The sequence below is a fragment of the Lolium perenne genome, chromosome 7, assembly GCF_019359855.2.
Source record: "Lolium perenne isolate Kyuss_39 chromosome 7, Kyuss_2.0, whole genome shotgun sequence".
Classification (NCBI taxonomy): Eukaryota; Viridiplantae; Streptophyta; class Magnoliopsida; order Poales; family Poaceae; genus Lolium; species Lolium perenne.
The window spans coordinates 54,405,462-54,426,474 of NC_067250.2; the positions used below are offsets into that span (position 1 = coordinate 54,405,462).

A 21,013-nucleotide genomic window follows, 5' to 3' on the forward strand; every position below is an offset into this window, starting at 1 on the left:
TTAGCAAGGTTACCCTTCCGGCTTGGCCTGGGCAGGGTTATGGACGCCGCTGGTTATCTTCAGGACTCTTAGTCCAATTTGTATCTTGTCCGTACTCGGACGTATTTGATCTTCTGTATGATTTGGATCTTTGTATTGTATATCTGTATCTTGACTCGTTGGAGTCGTTGTTGTAATATATGTATCTTGTGGGATCTATTGTAATCCTGTTGTAATGTTACCGCTCGTGTTAATTCCTCTGGCATCACGTGTGTGATTCGTCGCGCACGTCGTGTCGGAGGGTGTCTCTGAATCGATATCATGCGGATTTCGGCGGGTTCGCTGGAATCCTCATGGTACCGGTTCTGGGGCGTCACATGTACCACGTGGGATCAACAGGGTAGGACGAAGTAGACCCCTGGGTCGCGAGAGCCGCTTGTTTCTCATTACCGCTGCCATCATTCCCAATACCAAGAAAGTCCTGCTTGAAGCGTCGATGGCACCGAGAAGCAAGGTGGCCCTCAATGCCGCAAAGTTGACAGGGGACCTTGGTGCCACAGCCCGGACACTACCAGGCACGGCCGCGGCCAGTGTTCTTTGTTGGGGGCGAAGGCGGTGGGGCTGGCCGGCGTGGCTGCGGCGAAGGCCCACCCGGCGCGCGCGGCCTGCCGAGGGCCACGTCCACCACCGCGGTAGGCCGCGTTGGCTGCGGCATCAGAGGGACCATCAGGACGCATATTCAGTCGACGTTGCTCAGTATTGAGAAGGCGAGCATAGAGCTCGCGAGGCGGAAGGGGAGTGTCCCGACCGTTGATGTTCTCCACGAGGGCCTCATAGTCTTCATCAAGTCCGTTGAGAAGGAAGGAGGTGAACTCCTCATCGCGGAGAGACTGCCCAATAGAAGAAAGGATGCCCGCCATCTCCTTGACCTTATTGTAATAGGTGGACATGGAGGAGTCCAGCTTCTTGATTTCACCAAGTTTAGTGCGGATTGCCATAGACCGAGCCATCGACTGCGAGGAGAAGCTAGAGTCCAGCGTGGCCCAAGCGTCGCGCGAGGACGTAGCAAAGACAACCATGCCCGCCACCGAGGGAGTGAGCGAGGACTGGATAGCGCCAAGGATGGCTTGGTCCTGAGCGACCCAAAGGCGATGCGCCGGGTTAGTGATAACCATCGGAGCACCGTCAGCCGTTGTAACCTGAATCACAGCCGAAGGGCACGGCAGTGTCCCATCAACGAAGCCCTCGAGATAGTGGCTGCGCAGAAGAGGCAACACTTGGGCTCGCCACAGAAGATAGTTGTCGGCGTTGAGCTTGACCGTCAGAAGATGGGCGAAGTGGAACGGAGCAGCATGTATAGCTCGGGCAGCATCCGTGCGACAGCGAGCACGGCGGCAGTGGGACGGCAATGTGCGGCGTGTCCACGACGGGTGGAGGCGGCGGCGGAGAGTGCGGCCCATAGGAGAGGGGCGGCATACCATAGAACAAGGGCTGGCCGTATAGACCAGCACCATAGGGCACCAGGGGCGCCGACGCGGCTTGCGACGGCAGCGGAGCAGCGGCGCCAGGGACGCCAGAAGGAGCCGTGATCGGCGCAGGAGCAGCCGGGGCCGGCGTGTAATACGCAGGCGAGGGAGCCAGGGGCGGTGCCGAGGGGGCTGGCGCAGGAGGCGGCGCCGATGGTGGGGATGGCGCCTGGGCTAGCGGGGAGACCAGGGTGGAGAAGGGCCACCCGGCGCCGTTGGCGAAGATCGAGCCCGCCGCACGCGTGGAGATCGGCGGCGGAACAAGGGGCGGAGGAGCGGTCCCGGCGAGAAGCGCCGCGAGGAACGGCGACACCGACGCGGTGGTCGAGGCAGATTGCATCGCGGAAGTAGACGACGTAGTCGACGCGATGGAGACCGAGGCGGTCGACGCTGGCAGGGCAGCGACGGCCGACGCGGGACAGGAGGCGCCCGACGACGCCGCAGAGGTGGCCGGCGTGCTCGAGGCGGAGGGAGACGAGGCGATGGCGGCCGACGAGGCGGCGGCGGCCGATGCGGTGGAGAGGGCGGCGGAAGTCATTGGATCGGTTTAGGTCTTGATACCATGTAAAACAGGGTTTGGGAACGCTCAACACCCAATAGGGTTGGCGTAGGGTTTATATTTATAGTGTACAACATGTACAATGTTACAGGTATAATACACAGAAGCTCTACGTACATATACAGTCTAACATGGGGGTGCTTTCGTTGGAGATGATCTGATAGCCTCATGTGCGCAACCAAACGTAAATTGTTCTTTATTGTCCAACCGGTGCATAAATTCCTTCACATGGTACCAAACAACTCGTAACCAACATTCGTTTTGCAAGGGTCTAAGATCTACAGAGCCTACCTTAGGTTTCCAAAATCGGTTCAGCCTACCAAACGCGTCCGAAGAGAACGGGCTGCTGGTGGTTGTTCCGTGCTTTAAACAGTAGGCCGTAGCCCTGCGTTAAATTAATAACGCCACAACGGCAAGTACATGGTGCTGAACGAACAGCTTACAGGTTTCGAAGCCACAAGCAAGCAAAGAAATAAACATGGAGTACAGATTGGGCTTCAAGGCCATAGACTGCCGACATGAACAGAGGGTGTAGACTATGCTGTGAAGACGAGCACACCGCCGGAAGAAGATCAGGCCTTCGTCACCTTCCACCGCGACACCGCCGATGTGGAATCCGTTTCCACCTCTGAAGAAGGCCCCTGCCTTCTCGCCCTGGCTCGTAGGGCGCCGCACCATCGAGAGGTAGAGACGCTCACCCGAGAGCACGGATGCACAACATAGGCCAAGTAGCCCGGGAAGAAAGACTTGAGCACGACCACCTCTGCACGCGAGCTTCCACCAACAGCTTCGCCGGCCACCACACCAAACAGCCGGCAAGACACAAGCTTTGGACCAGGTCACCACCGAAGACACGGCAAGAAGATCCACGCCACCGTAGCTCCTCTGTAGCTGCCGCAACAGGCAGACCAAACCGCACACTGGCACCGACCACCTTCCACATACCCAAGGCAGCGCCTCCAAGGAGGAGAACGACGCCAAAGCGCCGCCGCCGCCCAGTCCGAAGGACTTGGGGTTTTCACCCGGGTAAAGGAAAGAGGGGTAAAGGATGTACCTCGACGTAGCCCCCAAGGAGGAAAGCGGCGTCAAAGACGTCGCCGACGCCGGGCCGCCGCCGCCGGCCGGGGATTTCTCCCGGACAGAGCCCCCGCCCCACCACCCCGAGAGAGCTCCAGATCCGGGAGAATCGGAGCCAAGGGAGTGGGATCCATGCGTTGCGGAGGCGCCGTCTTCAGATCTGGCTGAGGTCAAACCGGGGTGACCCCCGCGCTGCAACCGCCGTCCACCATCCCCACGCCGCCCGCGCGACCCAGGAGGATGGTCAGCAGCACCGGCGAGCGCCTCCCGCCGCCAGGATCCGCGCCGCCCTCACCCGACGAGGCCGCCGCCCCAGGTGCCGAAGCGCTCCGCCCGAGAGCAGAGCCGCGAGGTCCTTGCCGCCACCTTCCTTGGCAGCACGCGCCGGTTTCCGGCGGTCTCCTCTGGCGGCGGCAAGGGGAAGGAAGGCGGAGGAGGAGGGGCTTGGCGGCTAGGGTTTCGTCGCCGCCCGAGTCGCCCCAGAGCGGAGCGACGCGGGGGCACCGGTCCGTTGTTTCCTATGCTTCTTGTTCCGTGCTTTCATTTGTTTGCTCGTTCATTCGTCAAACCGGTTGTTTCGTCCACGGATCTCCGCCGCTGCATTGCCGTTTCTGGCGTGTCTGCCTCTCTGCGAGCTGTTGCTTGTGATCAGCGACTAACTTGCCCATTTGTTTACGGGCATCCAGTGCATGTTGAAACAATAGTAGGGACGATGCTTGAAATAGAATGGAACGTGAGAAGGCGAGGTTCATAATTGGATTGTTGTAGACAATCATAGTTTGCGGTGCACTTTGGTGTACGCATATAACATAATTGATACTATAATAACAATGTCAACGTTTATAACCAGATCAGCAATAGCCTGTATACTGTATTATGCCATGGAACACTGGGTCAAATTCTCCAAGTCGCTCGCATGTTCTCGTTGGTATCGCATTATCGGAGCAATGGATCATATGAACCCTTCCTTGAATAAAACTAGAAATCAAGAACCGTCAAAACACCACCAGAAATTCGGCACTATATAACTCCCTCTAATCTTCAGCCCAACATCATCTCACATCCAAGAGGAGCAAAACAATCAAGGCCAGCTTGTCTCTCCCACTAGCTAGCTCCTCGCGCGCTGTCCACGAGACATGAAGCTCTCGGTGGTTCTCCTGTGTGCCCTGGTTACCATCCAGGCTGCGCTGCTCGCCGCGCCATCGGCAGAGGCTAGCGGGCTCAAGCTCGGCTACTACAACAAGAAATGCAGGGGCGTGGAGAACGTTGTCAAAGGACACATCATCCGGGCTATCAAAAAGAACCCCCGTGTCGGCCCCGGTCTTGTCCGGCTCGTATTCCACGACTGCTTCGTTAGGGTATGTCCAATGGTTCTTTTTCTTGTGCTCTTTTTTTCCAGCAATTAACTCACTCGCAAAGCATACTGAAGTATTTTCCTACATTAATTCATGAACCGATAGAGTTCTTAGGATTTGGTAAAAGTAGTGAATTTTGTTGAATTTGCATGTTATTTTATGCATTCATATCAGGATCTCAGGACCCAAAGTTTTCATTCTCTAGGAATGTATCCATAGTGAAGCTTTGCATTTTAACATTCTGTGTTAATAGAAAATGAAACCAAATGTACCTTTTGATTTCATTGTTTATTAGTATCCTACAAATGGATGAGCCGCGCACACACCTGTGAAAAAACTAATCGCGAAATGTGGAGTTCCATACGTGGTCCAGGTGTCAAGCTAATGATAACAACTAATGACATGAAGTCGACAATTCATACAGGGGTGCGATGGCTCTGTCCTCCTTGACAAGTCGGCCCAAAACCCTCACCCTGAGAAGGAAGCGCCGGCGAACATCGGGCTCGCTGCCTTCGACATCCTTGAGATGATCAAGGCCGACATCGAGAAGAGGTGCCCCGGCGTGGTGTCCTGCTCCGACATACTTGTCTACGCTGCCCGTGACGCCACGAAAATTCTCAGCAAGGGGCACATCAACTACGACGTCCCCGCCGGCCGCCTCGACGGCCTCGTCTCCTCTGCCTACGAGGCACAGGCGGAGCTCCCGGATTCCACCTTCACCGCCCAGCAGCTCATCGAGAACTTCGCCCGCAAGAATTTCGACGTTGAGGAGCTCGTCATCCTCTCCGGCGCTCACTCCATTGGCATGGCACACTGCTCGTCCTTCAAAGGCCGTCTCACCGCACCTGCGGACCAGATCACCCCGGCCTACCGCAACCTGCTCAACTACAAGTGCGGCCAGAGCGCCAACCCGCTCGTGGTCAACAACGTCCGCGACGAGGACTACAACACTGTCGCCACTTTCATGCCAGGGTTCAAGAGCCGGGTGCGCAAGATCAGGGACTTGTTCGACAACTCCTACTACCACAACAACCTCGCCAGGATCGTCAGCTTCAACTCCGACTGGGTTCTGATGACGCACAAGGAGGCAAGGGGCCACGTCCATGAGTACGCTGACAATGCCACGCTCTGGAACGATGATTTTGGTGAATCTATGATCAAGCTTAGCAAGCTGTCCATGCCGGCCGGGAGCAAGGGCGGGATCAGGAAGAAGTGCAGCATCGTCAGCCACCCCCTGCATTAAATCGTACATGAATGCATGGAGGTCCAAGGAAGAACCATTTGGGGCGTGTGTGGAATGTGGAGTTCAATAATCTTGTAGTTTTGTTGTTCAATCCATTCTTTTGATTCACATTTGTTGTGTTTTCCAGATCTCTTGATCTGTTATATATTTCTTAATATATCACTACAATAAAGCCATGCTATATATTATGGGTGTGACTCATTCAAGGTGATAATTCTCGGTCAGGTGATGTGATCAATATTCCAATTACAACCCACGCGAGGAATCACTAGTAGTACGAATCACAAAGTAATCTAGCGGTCCAAGGAGTTGCAACTCATGGTTCGAATCACCCGACAAACCAACGGTCCGATTTTTTTTTTTGTTAGTTGCAACCTCATTTGCAACATAAAAAAATTCAGTAGCAACCCATGTCACAACTCATGCTACCATAAATCACGATGCAATCCTGTAGTTTAGAAATCGACTGAGAATTAAGCTAATTTTAAGGATTGGTGAAACCAATATACTATTCTGCAATGTATCGCTACAGAAGAAGGACGCGGTTTTGCGTTCGGGACCAAGTTTGATACCTAGACTCTGTAGTGAGGACTGTAATTCTGGTGTTTAAGTAATACAATTTCTATTCGCAAAAAAAAAGGACGCGGTTGTACTAAATCATACATGCATGTGTGGAGATCCAAGGAATAACCACTTGGTGTGTGTGTACAATTCTATAATCTTATGATTTTTTTTTGTTCAATCCATTCTTTTGATTCCATTTCTTGTGTTTTCCAGATCTCTTGATTTGCTATATATGTATCGAACTCTTGATATTACCGATGGTAGTATCAAATAGCCTGGCAACCTGTTACCGATGGTAGTATCAAATAGCGTCAATCATCAGTGGGTCCTCGTTTGCAACATCTACACATGTCTCAACGACTCTAGCCTAAAATTTTGAGTCGCTTTTTACGGTAGGGACAAGAAAATATTAGCCATCCAATCAACAGATCCAATGGTCCAATTTAATCAATACTAGTCGTTTTGAGGAGTAGTATTTTTCCACCCAAGTATTAATTTGGCAGGCGCACCTCTAATAAAGAAAAACTTTCCTTTGCTTGCCATTTCTTATAATAGATTTTATTTTTAGGGAAGCTTCTAATGCCTTCTTTATTTCATTCCTTTATAAACAATCTGTGTATGCCTAGAGAATTTAGATCTCATTACAGTTCATATAGAGAAAAAAAACCGTATATCACCGAGTGGAGAAAGTATAAATGGAGTGCCCAAATCTCAACCGAGAACTTGGTCAATTACAAAAAATGTTCATTTGTGTTTAGAAAATAACAAGAATGACAGTCGCTTTCAGAATATTTTTTTTGCATAGATAGAATCGGTGATTTTGGGTCGGTCGACGCCGTGGATGCGCGGCCTTAAGCCGTACTCCGCCAGCGTAGCGTCAATATCATGTCCTTGCCACCAGGCCCACCGGCCAATGCGGTTCAAGCGCCCGGCCGAGCGCGCGAGCTTGATGTCGCGCTCATCTTGGAAACGCCGCGACCACGCCGGGATGTTCTGCGTGTTCGCCGTCTGGCTTCGCTCCGTCGGCGTCATGTGTGCCCGCCGCTCGGCGATGAGGGCGCGCATCTCCAGTCCAGGTGGCAGCGGCGGCGGGACGCGCTTCCAGTAGAGAACGTCAGAACCACCTCGGTTGACGCCGACAACCATCTACGCGTCGTTTTTAATGAGACCCGTCACATCCTGTCGCTGCCAAGGCGGCCCCACCCGCAAAACCCCCGTGGCGCTTCCCGCCGGTGCGCCCGATCCGCGCCCTTTGCGATGGAGCCGACACGGGGTTGTCGGTGCTTCTATTGGGCTCGAAAATGCGCCGACGCTTTTTGGGGCGTGACGGTGTGAGCCCAATTTGACCGCCGCCCCCAAAATGCTATCGGGGCTGCCGGCGAAGATGCTCTAAGTGTCGCCGACTCCAGACCAGATGGTTCTTGGTTCAGGCCACCCTATTGTTTTTGCAAGTTATTGTATTCTAATTTTAAATGATATTTTTCATTTATCCGGACATCAACATAACTTTTAAAATATCCTATCTATACATGGTCCAGCAGTAGGGCATGATCAAGCCTATGGAGATCCAGCCACTGGTAGTTTTTAAAATTCAAACAAATACTTAAATTCTATTCATATTTTATTATAATTTACAAACTTAAATTAAATTCTAATAAAATTTAAACCTAAACTAAACTAAAGCCCATCATTGCGGCGATGGTAGTAGAACAAGTTGTAGTCGAACTTCTCCTCCTCCCCATCCTTGACGCTGATAGGGCCGGTAGTTGTCCCTTCGCTGCCTCCTCCCGAGCCGATGTCATCCTCGCTGATCGAGGTCGACGCTCTCAGGTCATTTCATGATTCTTTGAGGACGAGCATGAGCCCATGGCTGTAGTAGGGTTCGTCGGCGGCACACAACAGTGGCTGCCTACGGGCGTCCGCCAACGACAAAGGGTGGGGTGCCAGGGACAAGTAAGCATAGGAAGCCGCACCGATGACAAGATGCTCCGCCTACCACCGCCTAGGAAACCGTCGCCGCACTAATAAAAGTTGACCGACTGTTGGCCGATATAAAATTAGGCTGACCAACTCCATACCAATGACATAGCTGGCCCGCCTGTCAGTAAACGATGTGGCATTGGCATCGGCTTATTTTTGGTGCTCCCACTACAGTAGATTGGGCCGTGGTTGGTATGTTCTTAGGACAAATTAAGAACAAATACTCCATATCGAGATAAAAAAAATTACCCACCAAAATTGCCTAAATTTTGGTACTTGCGGAAAACATTTTGGATTTGGTACTTTTCATTCAAATAGAATCTAAATTACATGAAATTTCCTCGAATTTTCAAAGTAGGTATGATAAATTTCACTTGCAACCTACTAGTACAAGTAAATTCACGCGTGAAAAAAATATCAATCGTAATGGCAGATTATGTGCGCATCATTGACTGATGCTCGACACAGAAAATAACCTTGCACCCGAAATATGGTCCACGTGCTAGCCTGCTAGGGGTGAGTCGGTTAAAATTTAGTGGACAAAAAAATACTACATGTCACTTGCATGCTTGGCAAGTAGGAACGGATTATCAGATTCTGACGTGACATAGATGGTAACAAATCCACCTAAATCCATGTCATGATTTTCTTACCGTGTAAGTTATCCAAAATACTACTGGTCCATATGACTAGTAAATTGTACCGTAAAAGACCCCAATTTTGAAGGAGCAGCAGTCTAAATATTCACTAGGAAGTGGTGCGCGGCGGGCACGCCCCTGAATGCTGAAGTTAGCATGATAACTTGGCTAATTTATCAGTTTTTGTCACTGAGGTTGTGGTGGGGTATTTCGTTATCTTTTTTTTTTTGGAAATCGGGTGCCCCAGCCTCTACATCAAGTGATACATACGGATACTTTTATTAAAAATCCAACAAGTATTACAAGAAGCAACATTCTGCCTTACTATAGATCATGGATCACAACCATCTAGAAAAGATTAACATGCAGCATTTTGCAGCAACATGTCCAGCACACCAGCCGACCGGCGGTAGAAATCTCATGCTACCGTTGCCACTCGGTTGCACCTAGTATCTAAAGCTTGGAGCTCTTCCTGCGGTTGGATATAGGACCACATATGGATCGAATGAGTAGCCAAGGGGATAACTTTCAAAAATGATGGAAAACTTTTTTTTGTTAAAGATATAATCGTTGTGCACATTCCAAACCGTCCAAAGCAAAGCACACACACCAACTCTAATGTGGTCTTTGTCTTTTTTTCACAATCCCATTTAACCAATTACCAAATATTTTCGTAATATTCGAAGGTGGGGGTATATTAAAAGCCATGTAAACAATCCGCATAATCATCTTAGTAAAAGGGCATGCTATAAACAAATGTTGTATTGTCTCATCTTGATCACAGAAACAACATTTAACACAACCTTGCCAACTGCATTTTAGCCAAGTTATTTTTTGTTAGATCGAATCACTTTCTTATATAGAAACCACATGAAAATCTTGATCTTTCGTGGAACTTTCATCTTCCAAATACATTTCTTAAGGAAGATAGTATGACCATTCAACAAATCAATATACATAGATTTAACAGAGAATACACTAGAAACAGTCAGACACCATTTGAAAGAATCCTCAATATCAGTTAGCTGAACCAATATGAGTCTATGTAAAAGATGCCTCCAAAGATCCCATTTATTTCCATTCAAAGTTCGTCTAAATCCTATATTTAGAGGGTTTGATGCTAGAACATTGTATACAGTGATATTCTTGTGATTAACAATATTATAAAGAGATGGATACTTTTTCGCCAATGGTTTCTTCCATGTACCTGAAAAAAGAGAACAACAGCTTCTGTATAATGTAATATCAGTGATTATATCAGGTACAGGTATGATGGCCGGCTGATACGCGTGCACAAAAAAGAGAAAAAAGCAACTGAGTCGAGCAGTGGCGAATATACTTGAGGCTAAGGGGTGCACTAGACACCGGGTAGAATTACTTTTCGTTGTAAAATGGAAAACTTTCACCGAGTCGAGTTGTTTGATGCGAGCTTCGCCATGAATACGCGTGCACCGGCGAGCATCTGACGTGTTGTGTTCAGTCGTTGGCCAGGGAGAGCTAGATAGGATGAGGATACATCATCTCTTCGGGCGACGGTGGAGCACTCAATTCTTTGCTCGCATGCCCGATGAAGCGAGCATGCGATGAAGCAAAAGCCTCCCGTGAAGTAGAGATGCAAAGGGGTCACCGTTAGGGTACACTCTACTTTGGTGCAAAAAATAACCTAACTATGATGATGTCATCAAATAAGTTATTTTATTTTTTAGATTAAAGAGGGTACGTGGCGCAAGAAAAGAAGTTGTCATCCGTCATACGCTTGAAGATCCGACGGCTCTCAATACGTTCATTCCGTGGGGCTAAAACCATACCGTTCGCTCAACAGAACATTCTTCAAAAGCAGCAACAATGTTGAGACTATATATTTATATTTGCCCTTTTCTGGGTTGCACTTGGCCTAGTTGACCTTTACCTCGTGGTTGTATGCGGCGCACAGACCGCGTTTATCTTCTTTCCTCGTTTATAATATGCTTCTATATTGGCAGTTGGCGCGATATTATTCAGAGTCGCAGCCTCGGCGATTTCGTGATAAAATCGATTCCATACATGTATCAAGAGCATAGACACGACGATCTATGCATGCCAAGCTGTGCTTATTAATGGCTATTATTATATGGCTTGGAGTTGCAAATAACCGAATATATGTGTCTCTTTTATATCAGTTCTCTTTCAAATATTTAGTGATGGTAATGTGTATATTAAATTATTTCATTGCAGACCCAGATACTTAAATGTCATCATGAATTATTTTATCGAAGCAAGTAGTAGTACTTAATCTTCTAATCTGCAGCATATAAGAAAAGCCCCTATATTCACCTGTACTATATGTACTTCCATTTCCTATTTCTTATCTCAGCCTCAAAGAACCTCAACAAGCATTACAAATTTACAATACTACCATCGCCCCTTTTTAAAAAGAATTACCACTTGACTCTGTAAATGATGATGCAAATTCTACCACTGGAACCATGATAAGGTTATCTACTACTACTTACTAGAGATGAATCTTCATTTTGTCTCTCTATGTACCACAACCATTAACGAATATTCCTTCGGGCATCTCTACAGTGTACCTTCGAAATGGACGGACACCACAACACATGCCTTTATCATTGCATATATCAGCGCCATGGGGAGAGTACTTGAAGAGGCTCTCGTTGAGTATTGATAGCACTAGAAGCAATGGTTAAAATACAAGAATCCTTTATCCCCTCATCGGAAAAGAACTCCTGCTTATCGCATCATCTCAAAACGTAAATTTTCCCTACCCAGTTGGGTATCTACAGACTACAGTAACAACGTTTTGTTTCTAAGATGTGTCTCAGTCGGTTCTAAGTGGACTGCCTTAGATGGCTTCAGTTTCGTGTAGACTTTGTCGCCTGTCATCGATGGTTGGTTATGTATGTACTAGTACGAGTATATCTATCAAATGCCTAAATGTTAAGCCTTTAAAATAGTATACAAACTCCAAAAAAAACTTTACAGGCTCAGAAGGATACGTTTAAAGCCACGCGCCTAAAAAGTGCGATCCTTCACTGCATGAATTTTACTCGCAACTTTGTTCGTAAAACCATTAATAAGATTGCAAGATTTTAGTTGCCTTGTCACTCGAGTAGAAACCCATGAGTTACCCTAATGGCTGGTCTTCGTACAAAACTGGTTTGCGTGTTGCATTGACCGAGTCAATGGAAATTATAGATAGTGATGATGATATTCCCGCGGCTGTGATGGTATGCATCAAGGTTTTATTTGCACGTTTGTGATCGCACACGTTGAGTGTGAGAAACTGAATTATAAACTAATGTATATTTGAATTCGAATAGGTTGACCGTCTTGATTTGTACACATTTGAGTGCAAGAACCCGGTGTACTCCCAACTTGAAACACATCGGGTTGCCTGAACCCGGTGTATGGTTTTCATGGAGGCACCACATAGTTTAATCGTTGGTTATTTTTTAAATGTAAGTAGTTTAAGTCGTACCTTGAAGAGACCCGTTTTAGTCAACAAGATCCAGATCCGACATGGATAGCCCTATGAATCGTTAGTAATTCGTACGCTGCGAGCACCCAAGCCTAGTATCTAGACTATTACACATTGTATCTTCAAAAGAAATAGCTGGACACATTATCACATATAAATCTACGTGGTGAGATCCGTTGCTCTATATTTCATATGTCCGTTGCTTTATCACATAATGATACAGTAATGTTTGTTGGTTACAGCTCTGTGGATGTTCGGTTGACTTATATCGACACACTTTTTTAATTCATATTTTAGATGACAAAATTTCTAATTATCACGTGACTTGGTTGTTATTAATGAGTGGTGGCATGGACATGATGGGTTAATACATGGGGTGTTGCAAATAGCTAAAAAATTATGTAAGATAGATAAACCCCTATAGTTCAGGAGGTTATTAAGACATTTATTTTGTAAAAACTATTACCTACCGTAGGAGTGAATTCACTATATTATCTAAGTATTTTACAGATAAAGGCTGTCCTATCCTTGGTTGCTCCCAAAAATAATCACCAAATTTATATTTAAACCTGTCTTGTTAGATTATTCTTTAGGAAATGATGTCCTATCCTGTGCCATTGTGCAATATGCAATAGCAATGTTGGTTGTGTAAAAAGTCAACTCAAATTTTGAAGACCACTTTATCTTCTTTTTTATCTAAGTATAAACCATGCCATATCAAAGATACAATACCATTAGATGTCATAATTAGACAAACTAAACGTTAATAAACATACACACATAGATCATACGACATTTATAATAGATAATGATCCGGTGGATCTAGTTCTTATTACCAACCCTTCTGGCCTCTGCACACTAAGGTGTAACCGGCCCTTATTTATTACAAAGTGCAAAAAAAAGATGAACTAAAAATAAAAGGTACAATATGTAGCATATCACACATGATCGCTACTAGCAACACGGTTGCATCATTATTACAATATTTAATTCTCCACCAGATCTGGTACATTATTGCTCAAGCATGTTTAACCAAGGAATACTGCACCAGCAGCAGATTTCCCGGTAGGGCCACAAATGCCAGCATAGAGTGAGGTTCCAGTCTCCAAGTCATGCGCCTTAGCAATTGTCCCAGATTTCTCCAGTTTCTGTTCAACTTGTGCCCAATTGATGTTGCGGAATTTACCTTTAAGGCCACATTCAGCAAATACCTGCCCCATTTCATAGAAGATGACACGATTATTATTAATTATAGAAAATGTTCAAATTATTAATGGAATTAATAAAATAAATCACTGCCACGTGTTTTATTTCGGACACATTGTATTACCACACCTATAATGCTGAGCTTATTTCTCCAAAAAGAAATAATGTTTCATGTTATCATCTCATCACTTTATATTTTCCTTTTTAGTAATTTTTTATTTTTCTAAGAAGTTGAGCTTTTTAAAATATGAAATGATAATCAATTTTTAGTAAAAGAGCGTGTATGATTGTGTACTTACCCTCACTCCAACAGCATTGTTGCTATTGTTAAAGGCAAGGAGCCATCCACATTCAACACCAGCTTTGTTTTTGGCGGAATACACCACAGCAGCCTTGACACCTGTCGCGAACGTGCCTGACATGGCGAACCCATCCAAATTGCAAAGAGGATTGGGGAAGTTTCTGACAACCTGTCCTGCAAATATCTTGGTAGCCACAATGCTCAGGGGGCCCACTGTTTGATTGTTCAAAGCACCCGCTAACAGTTCATGAGGCTCCAAGGAACGCTCAGCTTGCTTGATCATCTCATCTAAACATGCTTTCTCCTCCAAAGTGAGTTGCACATCCTTCATCTCACACTGGACTGATGCCATTTTCCCGCGTCAATCCTTAAATGTAAAAATATTAAGTCAAGCTGGTATAGTAGATGATTTTAAGATTCTAGATGGTTTTTGCATGACAAAAAAATTCAAAGATTAATCAAGATAAAGTAATCCTATATGTTGATTAATCTCCAACTTTGGACTTATTTTTATAGTGTTTACGTACCATGCATGTATCCATACATCTGCACGTTGCCCTCCTAATTCATGGATTAAATATAGTATTCCCACAAAAGTCAGCGGGAAAATATGTTTATGATTAGTAGTAATTTCAGTACAAAGGAAAAAAAATAAACCTGTATAACTTGACATTTTATCCAAACTAGTACGTAATAATTTATTTGGCTACTACTACTACTACTGATTAAGTAAAAAAGAGATACAAAAAATCAGCTACCTGTATGGAGATAGAGCAGGTGGTGATTGAGATCAGCCTAGGAGATATTGCAGATATGAGTGCAATGGGATGAGTAATTGAAGAGGCACCCCGTTGGGTATTTATAGCATTAGACTCAATGGTAAACATATTTTGAAAAAAAAAGACTCAATGGTTAAAATAGAATAATCCTTTATCCCCTCATCGGAAAAGAATCCATGCTTATCGCATCGTCTCAAAAAGTAAATTCCCTATCCAGCTAGGTATCTTCAGTAAACTTGTATTGTTACTAAGATGTGTCTCAATCGGTTCTAAGTGGATCACAGCCTGAGATGGCTTCAGTTTCCTGTAGACTTTGTCGCCAGCCATTGATGGGTTTGTTATGTATGTACTAGTTTGAGTATATCTAACAAATGCCTAAATATTAAGCCTGTAAAATGGTATACAAAATCCTAAAAAAAACATTACAGGCTCAGAAGGAGCCAATAAAGTGTGATCCGTAAATTTTTGTTTGCACATGTGTTCCAGTTGTTAGTGTCACAAGGCTTTTTTTTTCTTTCCTCTTTTTCTTACCCTTTTTCCCATTTTTCTCTCCATCCGCGGCCCATGGTGTTCAAGTTGGGGAAGCGCAATCGAACTCTGCACCGAGACTGGCACCGAAGTGGCTGGATCCACAAAAATAAACGGCCAAAATATATTTGATCTGTAAATGACCTCCATTTTATAGGATATCGGGGCATAAAGCCTTATTTTGCTGTCATATGTCAATTTTTTATATATGGAATCTTTGGTGATTTGTGACTGAACTTGATATCATCACTTAATATTTATGTCGAAAGTTTTATTTAATGTAAGCATATCACTTCCTCAAATATAATTAATCTAATTAGAAAAGGCTCACGGCCGTCGGCGCCCCGCTAGACTAAAGTACTATACCACAGACATAGGTATCCTAGGTACCCTCCACTTAGACATGCGTAGAAGAACTCGGGATAGTTGCACGACTGGCTGGCCACTACGCTGTAGCCCGAAGGACACCCAAATCACACCCGCGTTAGAATTAGTGGGAACTACCGAGGCGGAGGATCTGGATCCCAAATCCTGATGTGTCTAGCAGAAAAAAAAACGAGAAGGAGCTCAAAATACGGAGAAAAATCGGATGTTACACAACTTAGTATATACTACTCCACACTTATGTGATACCCAAGTAGACACCGGGTAATTTTTGTCCTGGGTCCGCCACCGCGTGTGGCACCTACAAAATTGTGCAAGACCGTGCACTCCATGGGCTCTGCGGGATCCTATCATCAGTTGCATGGGCTGTTATGATCTATTTTTACCAAGTATTTTCGATGAACGATTTTTTCGTATACATTGGTTTTTTTTGCCATATGGATGGATTTCAAATGTTCCAACATTTTCATCATTTTCTGCGAAGTACGGAAAATGTAGTGCAATGATGTTCCATACATATACACAATATGTTGCGTGCAGAGTTTTCATGACCCAATGATCGAACTTCCCATATACCATGAAAACATAAGTGAGAATAGATGGTCTAGGAAGTGGCCAACCGTGGAAATATATAACCCGACCGACACTTGGTGTAGACCATAAAAACATAATTAATCTGTAAGATGAACTAGAAGGAATGTACCTAAAGGGGCTTAAGGATCTGTTTGGATACCATTTCCTCCCGGGCCGCTCGCGCGAGTGGCTCCGGAGGCACCCCAACCCTAAAACAAAAGGCCCCAAATCCTCTCTCCCTGGCCGCTGCTGCCGCAGGCGGTGGCGGACGTGCCCGGCCATCGAAGGCGGCGGGTGGGGTCGGCGCGCCCCGAAGGCCTCCTCGCGCGCGCGAGGGGACGTCTCCAGGGCGGCGCGGGTGGCGTGCGTGGACTTGGAGTTTCTCTCCGGCTACGGAGGGGAGACGCGGAGGAGTGGTGAACCTCGACGGTGGACGCAGCGGCGGCGGGCGAGCGGTGGAGCTTCGGTCGGCGGTGACGCGGGTCAAGGAGCTTGGTGGTGGCGGCGGCTAGGGGAGGTCCTGGCACATCGGAGGCCGGCCGGCGGCCAAGGAGGAGGACACGCGCCATCACTCCCCTGATGGTGCCGACGAGGAAGACGGTGTGGAGGCGCAAGGCTTGGATCTGGGTCCTTCTTGGGCCTGATATGGGTTTCGGGCCGGGTCATTGTTGGCCTGATGGCCTTGCACGGCGCGACGGCGACCTGATCCTGCTGGAGCCTGGAGGGTTGGTGGTTTCCTGCTGTTATTCACCGTTTAGGTTGGAGGTGGACCTGGGAGCGTTTCTGCCGTGCTGGGAGCTGGTGGAGCACTAGACTATGGCTGCGATGACAAGTGCTATGGCGGTGGGGTGTGGACAACAGGATCAGGGGCCCCAATCCGGCGGGTAGCGTGGGCGGTGTGCGGCATTACAGACGAAAGTCTAGCCCGCTTTGCCGGTGTCGGCCCCCGTGGGCGTCGTTTCCCTCATTGGAGGCGTCGTTGAGATGTGCCGGCACTTCCGTGCTCCCGCATTGGGTTGGTGGTGTCTTCGGGCGAAAGCCTAGGTTTGGAGTGGAACCGGCGCATTGGCGGCATTTTGATGTCGTTCCTCTGTTGGGAGCATTGCGGTTGGAGACACGGCCTGCTGTTTCTCTTTGCGTTCCTCCAGTGTCCGTCATTGTCCAAGTTTGATCTTCCGGGGAACTATGTACGACGTCGTCGGAGAGTCCAAGACGACGCCTTTCTCGAAGCCGACCAAGTCCCGCCATCTTCTCCTTTGATGGTGCGTTGACAAGGAGAGTTCTCTTGCAGGTGATGATCCTCGGAGGGATCCGCTGTGGGGCGAGACGTGGCTTTGATTATCATTTTTGGATAGGTTCTTTGTGTTGTAGTTAGAACTTCGGTGTTGGCTGTCTTCGGACTAGTCGGTGTGGAGTTCGTTCTGCGCTCGTTGTTCGCAGCGAGTTGTAGTCGTCTTGTACTAAAACTTCTGCCTTCTATAAAGATATGGTACGCCTTTGGTGTATATACACGGTGTGTGCACGTGTGCGCAGTTTTTTTTCTCTTTTCATTATCAATTTCTGACTGGTTTGGAGTAAATGGTTCTAACATGGAGAAGTACCAATGATGGAAAAATTAATAGGACGGCAAAAAAAAAGTTCTTAAGAAACAATGATTACAATGCAGACATGTTCACACTTGCAGACAACAAACACACGCAAGACACAACTTCTATTGAGCAATTCAATCGCCGGGCTCCAAGATTGGAAAAAAAACACGACCTGTAACTGTTGGAACATATTCTCGCTTGCACCCACATATAAAGTGTGGAGAATTTGTGCCCCATAAGAATCTTATATATTTAGTGGCAAACAACAATGACATGCAATACGTAGAACATATTCTGCCATGGAATAGAAAGAAAAGAGAAATCAAATTTTCCTGGCAGACATGTATATCTTTTTTTAGGGAAGGCAGACATGTATATCTAGGGACCTAAGAGCATCTCTAACAGAGCCCGTAAATCTCGTCGGAACTGAATTTTTCAGGCGGATTTACGGGTTCGGGCGAAAGAATGTCCAACACACACCATTTTCATTGATAAAACTCATTCACATGACATTGGAACAGCTTACATGACACAGGAAGGGAGTACAAGAATCATTGGTTGGTAGTTTTCATCGAACTAAATGGATCCCAAAACAAACAACTGAACTCTAAACTGCTGTCCAAGCCAGTTACTGAATCTAGAAGAACAACAGAACTAAAAAACATCGTCTGCATTTGTTAATCTGACCTTGAAATGCTAACTGACGACTAACTACTAACTGACAATAGTTTGTTCCGGCTTTCGGGACGGCCGAAGCTGAGTCAAACTAGACGAGCGCAGCCCCGTCCCTGCATGAGGTTGCGGACGCCGTCGTCGCTAAAACGACGCCGGTGGCTTAGCACCTCGTCGTCGCCCTCGTCGACGTCTTGGTACCCTGCATCTGAAGAAGAGTCGCTGTCCTCGAGCTGAACCAGCCCGACTGCAAGGCCGACGCCACCGGCGCCCATGCTCTCCGCCACATGCTCCTCCTCGACCACAAAGCCCGGAGCAACCTGAGATGTATTCTTGGTAGAATCAGATATCTATAAACAGCAAGGATGCTTCCCTCATGGCAGTTGATTACAGTTTGGAGACGCGGGCAACTGAACTAACCTCAGGAGGAACAAACAACAAAATCACTTCATTCCCATCCCCGCCGGCAATGGCTTGCTATTCATCGTTGCCGTGGCCATCATATCCAACGCTCACCTCGTCGTCTGCTTTGGATCCTGAATCCTCAAGGCCGACCTGAAACAGACATGCAAGGTCAGGCGTCAGCAAGATCAAAACCAATTAAAACTGAATGGATTACTGCGTGAATGAGAAGAGCAGGCAAGACGAACTGACCGACGAGATCTCGAGTGAGCTTTCCAGAACCATTGTGCCCTGCGTACTGTACCTGCGCGTCGGCGCGGTGTAGAAGGCTCGGTGGTGACGGCGACAGCGCACGACGACGGTGTACTGTACCTGCGCGTCGGCGACGCGGTGTAGAGGTTCTACTGCAGGCCTCCCGGCGGCCGGGTGGAGTTGACTGGTAGTTTTGCGGCAAGAGGTGGCACGCCGGAGCTCTCGCCGCACCTTGGGAAGATGGCCGGCACGGGGGAAAATGAGTAGTCTCTGCCGACGGCAAGAGCACGAGTAAATCTGGAAAATAGATGGGAAATGGAGGACCGGTCGAGTACTACTTTTTGGATAGCTGCATAAACTGTACGTACGTCCCGACATGAAAACAGAGCCTAGGCTCATACACCGGGTCAGACGGTGAAAAGCCAGGAAAAAAGGAGAGTTTGATGTGACTGGAAATTGCACACGGGTTACAAAATGTCTAACGCACGTCCAATTTGCACGAATCTCAAGGTTCAAACGAACGGCAGAGTATACATCCACACTCATGCTTGGGTGGCTAGGAGTTGCAAATAACCGAATATATGTGTCTCTTTTATATCAGTTCTCTTTCAAATATTTAGTGATAGTAATGTATATATAAAATTATTTCATTGCAGATCCAGATACTTAAATGTCATCATGAATTATTTTATCGAAGCAAGTAGTAGTACTTAATCTTCTAATCTGCGCATATAAGAAAAGCCCCTATATTCACCTGTACAATATGTACTTCCATTTCCTATTTCTTATCTCAGCTTCAAAGAACCTCAACAAGCATTACAAATTTACAATACTACCATCGCCCCTTTTTAAAAAGAATTACCACCTGACTCTGTAAATGATGATGCAAATTCTACCACTGAAACCAGGATAAGGTTATCTACTACTACTTACTGGAGATGAATCTTCATTTTGTCTCTGTAGAAAGGGATGCAACTCACAATATATTGATTGGGTGCATATGGCGTTACATATATAGGCCACGTCCTCGACTATACAAGGAATGAGGCGAGCCCAATAATAAATACAAAGATATGTGTCGCTATACATAACTACAGAAGATACACATCCGGATATACAAGGATATGTATCTCAACACCCCCCGCAGTCGAAGCGTCGCCTGATCGAACGCATAGACTGGACCGGAACTCCTCAAATGACGCCGTAGGAAGACCCTTAGTCATTGATACGTCTCCGACGTATCGATAATTTCTTATGTTCCATGCCACATTATTGATGATATCTACATGTTTTATGCATACTTTATGTCATATTTATGCGTTTTCCGGAACTAACCTATTGACGAGATGCCGAAGTGCCAGTTGCTGTTTTCTGCTGTTTTTGGTTTCAGAAATCCTAGTAAGGAAATATTCTCGGAATTGGACGAAATCAACGCCCAGGGTCCTATTTTTCCACGAAGCTTCCAGAAGTCCGAAGGGGAAACGAAGTAGGGCCACGAGGTGGGGACACAGTAGGGCGGTGCGGCCCAAGCCCTGGCCGCGCCGGCCTAGTGTGTGGCCCCACCAGGACTCCACCGACCTTGCCCTTCCGCCTACTTAAAGTCTCCGTTGCGAAAACCCTACCACGTTCGACGAAACCATAGAAAACCTTCCAGAGCCGCCGCCATCGCGAAGCCAAGATCTGGGGGACAGGAGTCTCTGTTCCGGCACGCCGCCGGGACGGGGAAGTGCCCCCGTAACGCTTCTCCATCAACACCACCGCCATCTTCATCAACGCTGCTGTCTCCCATGAGGAGGGAGTAGTTCTCCATCGAGGCTTGGGGCTGTACCGGTAGCTATGTGGTTCATCTCTCTCCTATGTGCTTCAATACAATAATCTCATGAGCTGCCTTACATGATTGAGATTCATATGATGATTCCTGTAATCTA

The 21,013-nt window shown here is 47.0% G+C and overlaps 2 protein-coding genes and 1 long non-coding RNA gene across 3 annotated transcripts; 1 reads left to right on the top strand and 2 right to left on the bottom strand.

Moving 5' to 3' along the window:
* Positions 1-4,032: 4,032 nt before the first annotated feature.
* Positions 4,033-5,927, top strand: LOC127317481 (peroxidase 2). Its single transcript, XM_051348033.2, has 2 exons — positions 4,033-4,499; positions 4,921-5,927. The coding sequence occupies exons 1-2, from the start codon at positions 4,278-4,280 to the stop codon at positions 5,737-5,739; spliced, it is 1,041 nt and encodes a 346-aa protein (XP_051203993.1). The 5' UTR covers positions 4,033-4,277; the 3' UTR covers positions 5,740-5,927.
* A 7,267-nt stretch (positions 5,928-13,194) lies between these two features.
* On the bottom strand, positions 13,195-14,789 carry LOC127317478 (jasmonate-induced protein homolog). Its single transcript, XM_051348031.2, has 3 exons — positions 14,665-14,789; positions 13,905-14,273; positions 13,195-13,610 (listed from the first exon to the last, which is right to left on the bottom strand). The coding sequence occupies exons 2-3, from the start codon at positions 14,256-14,258 to the stop codon at positions 13,428-13,430; spliced, it is 537 nt and encodes a 178-aa protein (XP_051203991.1). The 5' UTR covers positions 14,259-14,273; positions 14,665-14,789; the 3' UTR covers positions 13,195-13,427.
* A 3,432-nt stretch (positions 14,790-18,221) lies between these two features.
* LOC127317480 (uncharacterized) lies at positions 18,222-19,473 on the bottom strand. Its single transcript, XR_007861202.2, has 3 exons — positions 19,086-19,473; positions 18,852-18,986; positions 18,222-18,751 (listed from the first exon to the last, which is right to left on the bottom strand). It is a non-coding gene; the product is annotated as an uncharacterized lncRNA (long non-coding RNA).
* Between the last annotated feature and the right edge of the window lie 1,540 nt (positions 19,474-21,013).

What these genes read in the sequence shown, in the direction of transcription:
- LOC127317481 (XM_051348033.2), top strand. Translation starts at nt 4,278, where the DNA reads ATGAAGCTCTCGGTGGTTCTCCTGTGTGCCCTGGTTACCATCCAGGCT. An exon ending in TCCACGACTGCTTCGTTAGG is followed by an intron (nt 4,500 to 4,920) that starts GTATGTCCAATG and finishes CAATTCATACAG; the next exon opens with GGGTGCGATGGCTCTGTCCT.
- LOC127317478 (XM_051348031.2), bottom strand. Translation starts at nt 14,258, where the DNA reads ATGGCATCAGTCCAGTGTGAGATGAAGGATGTGCAACTCACTTTGGAG. An exon ending in ACAATGCTGTTGGAGTGAGG is followed by an intron (nt 13,611 to 13,904) that starts GTAAGTACACAA and finishes GAAATGGGGCAG; the next exon opens with GTATTTGCTGAATGTGGCCT.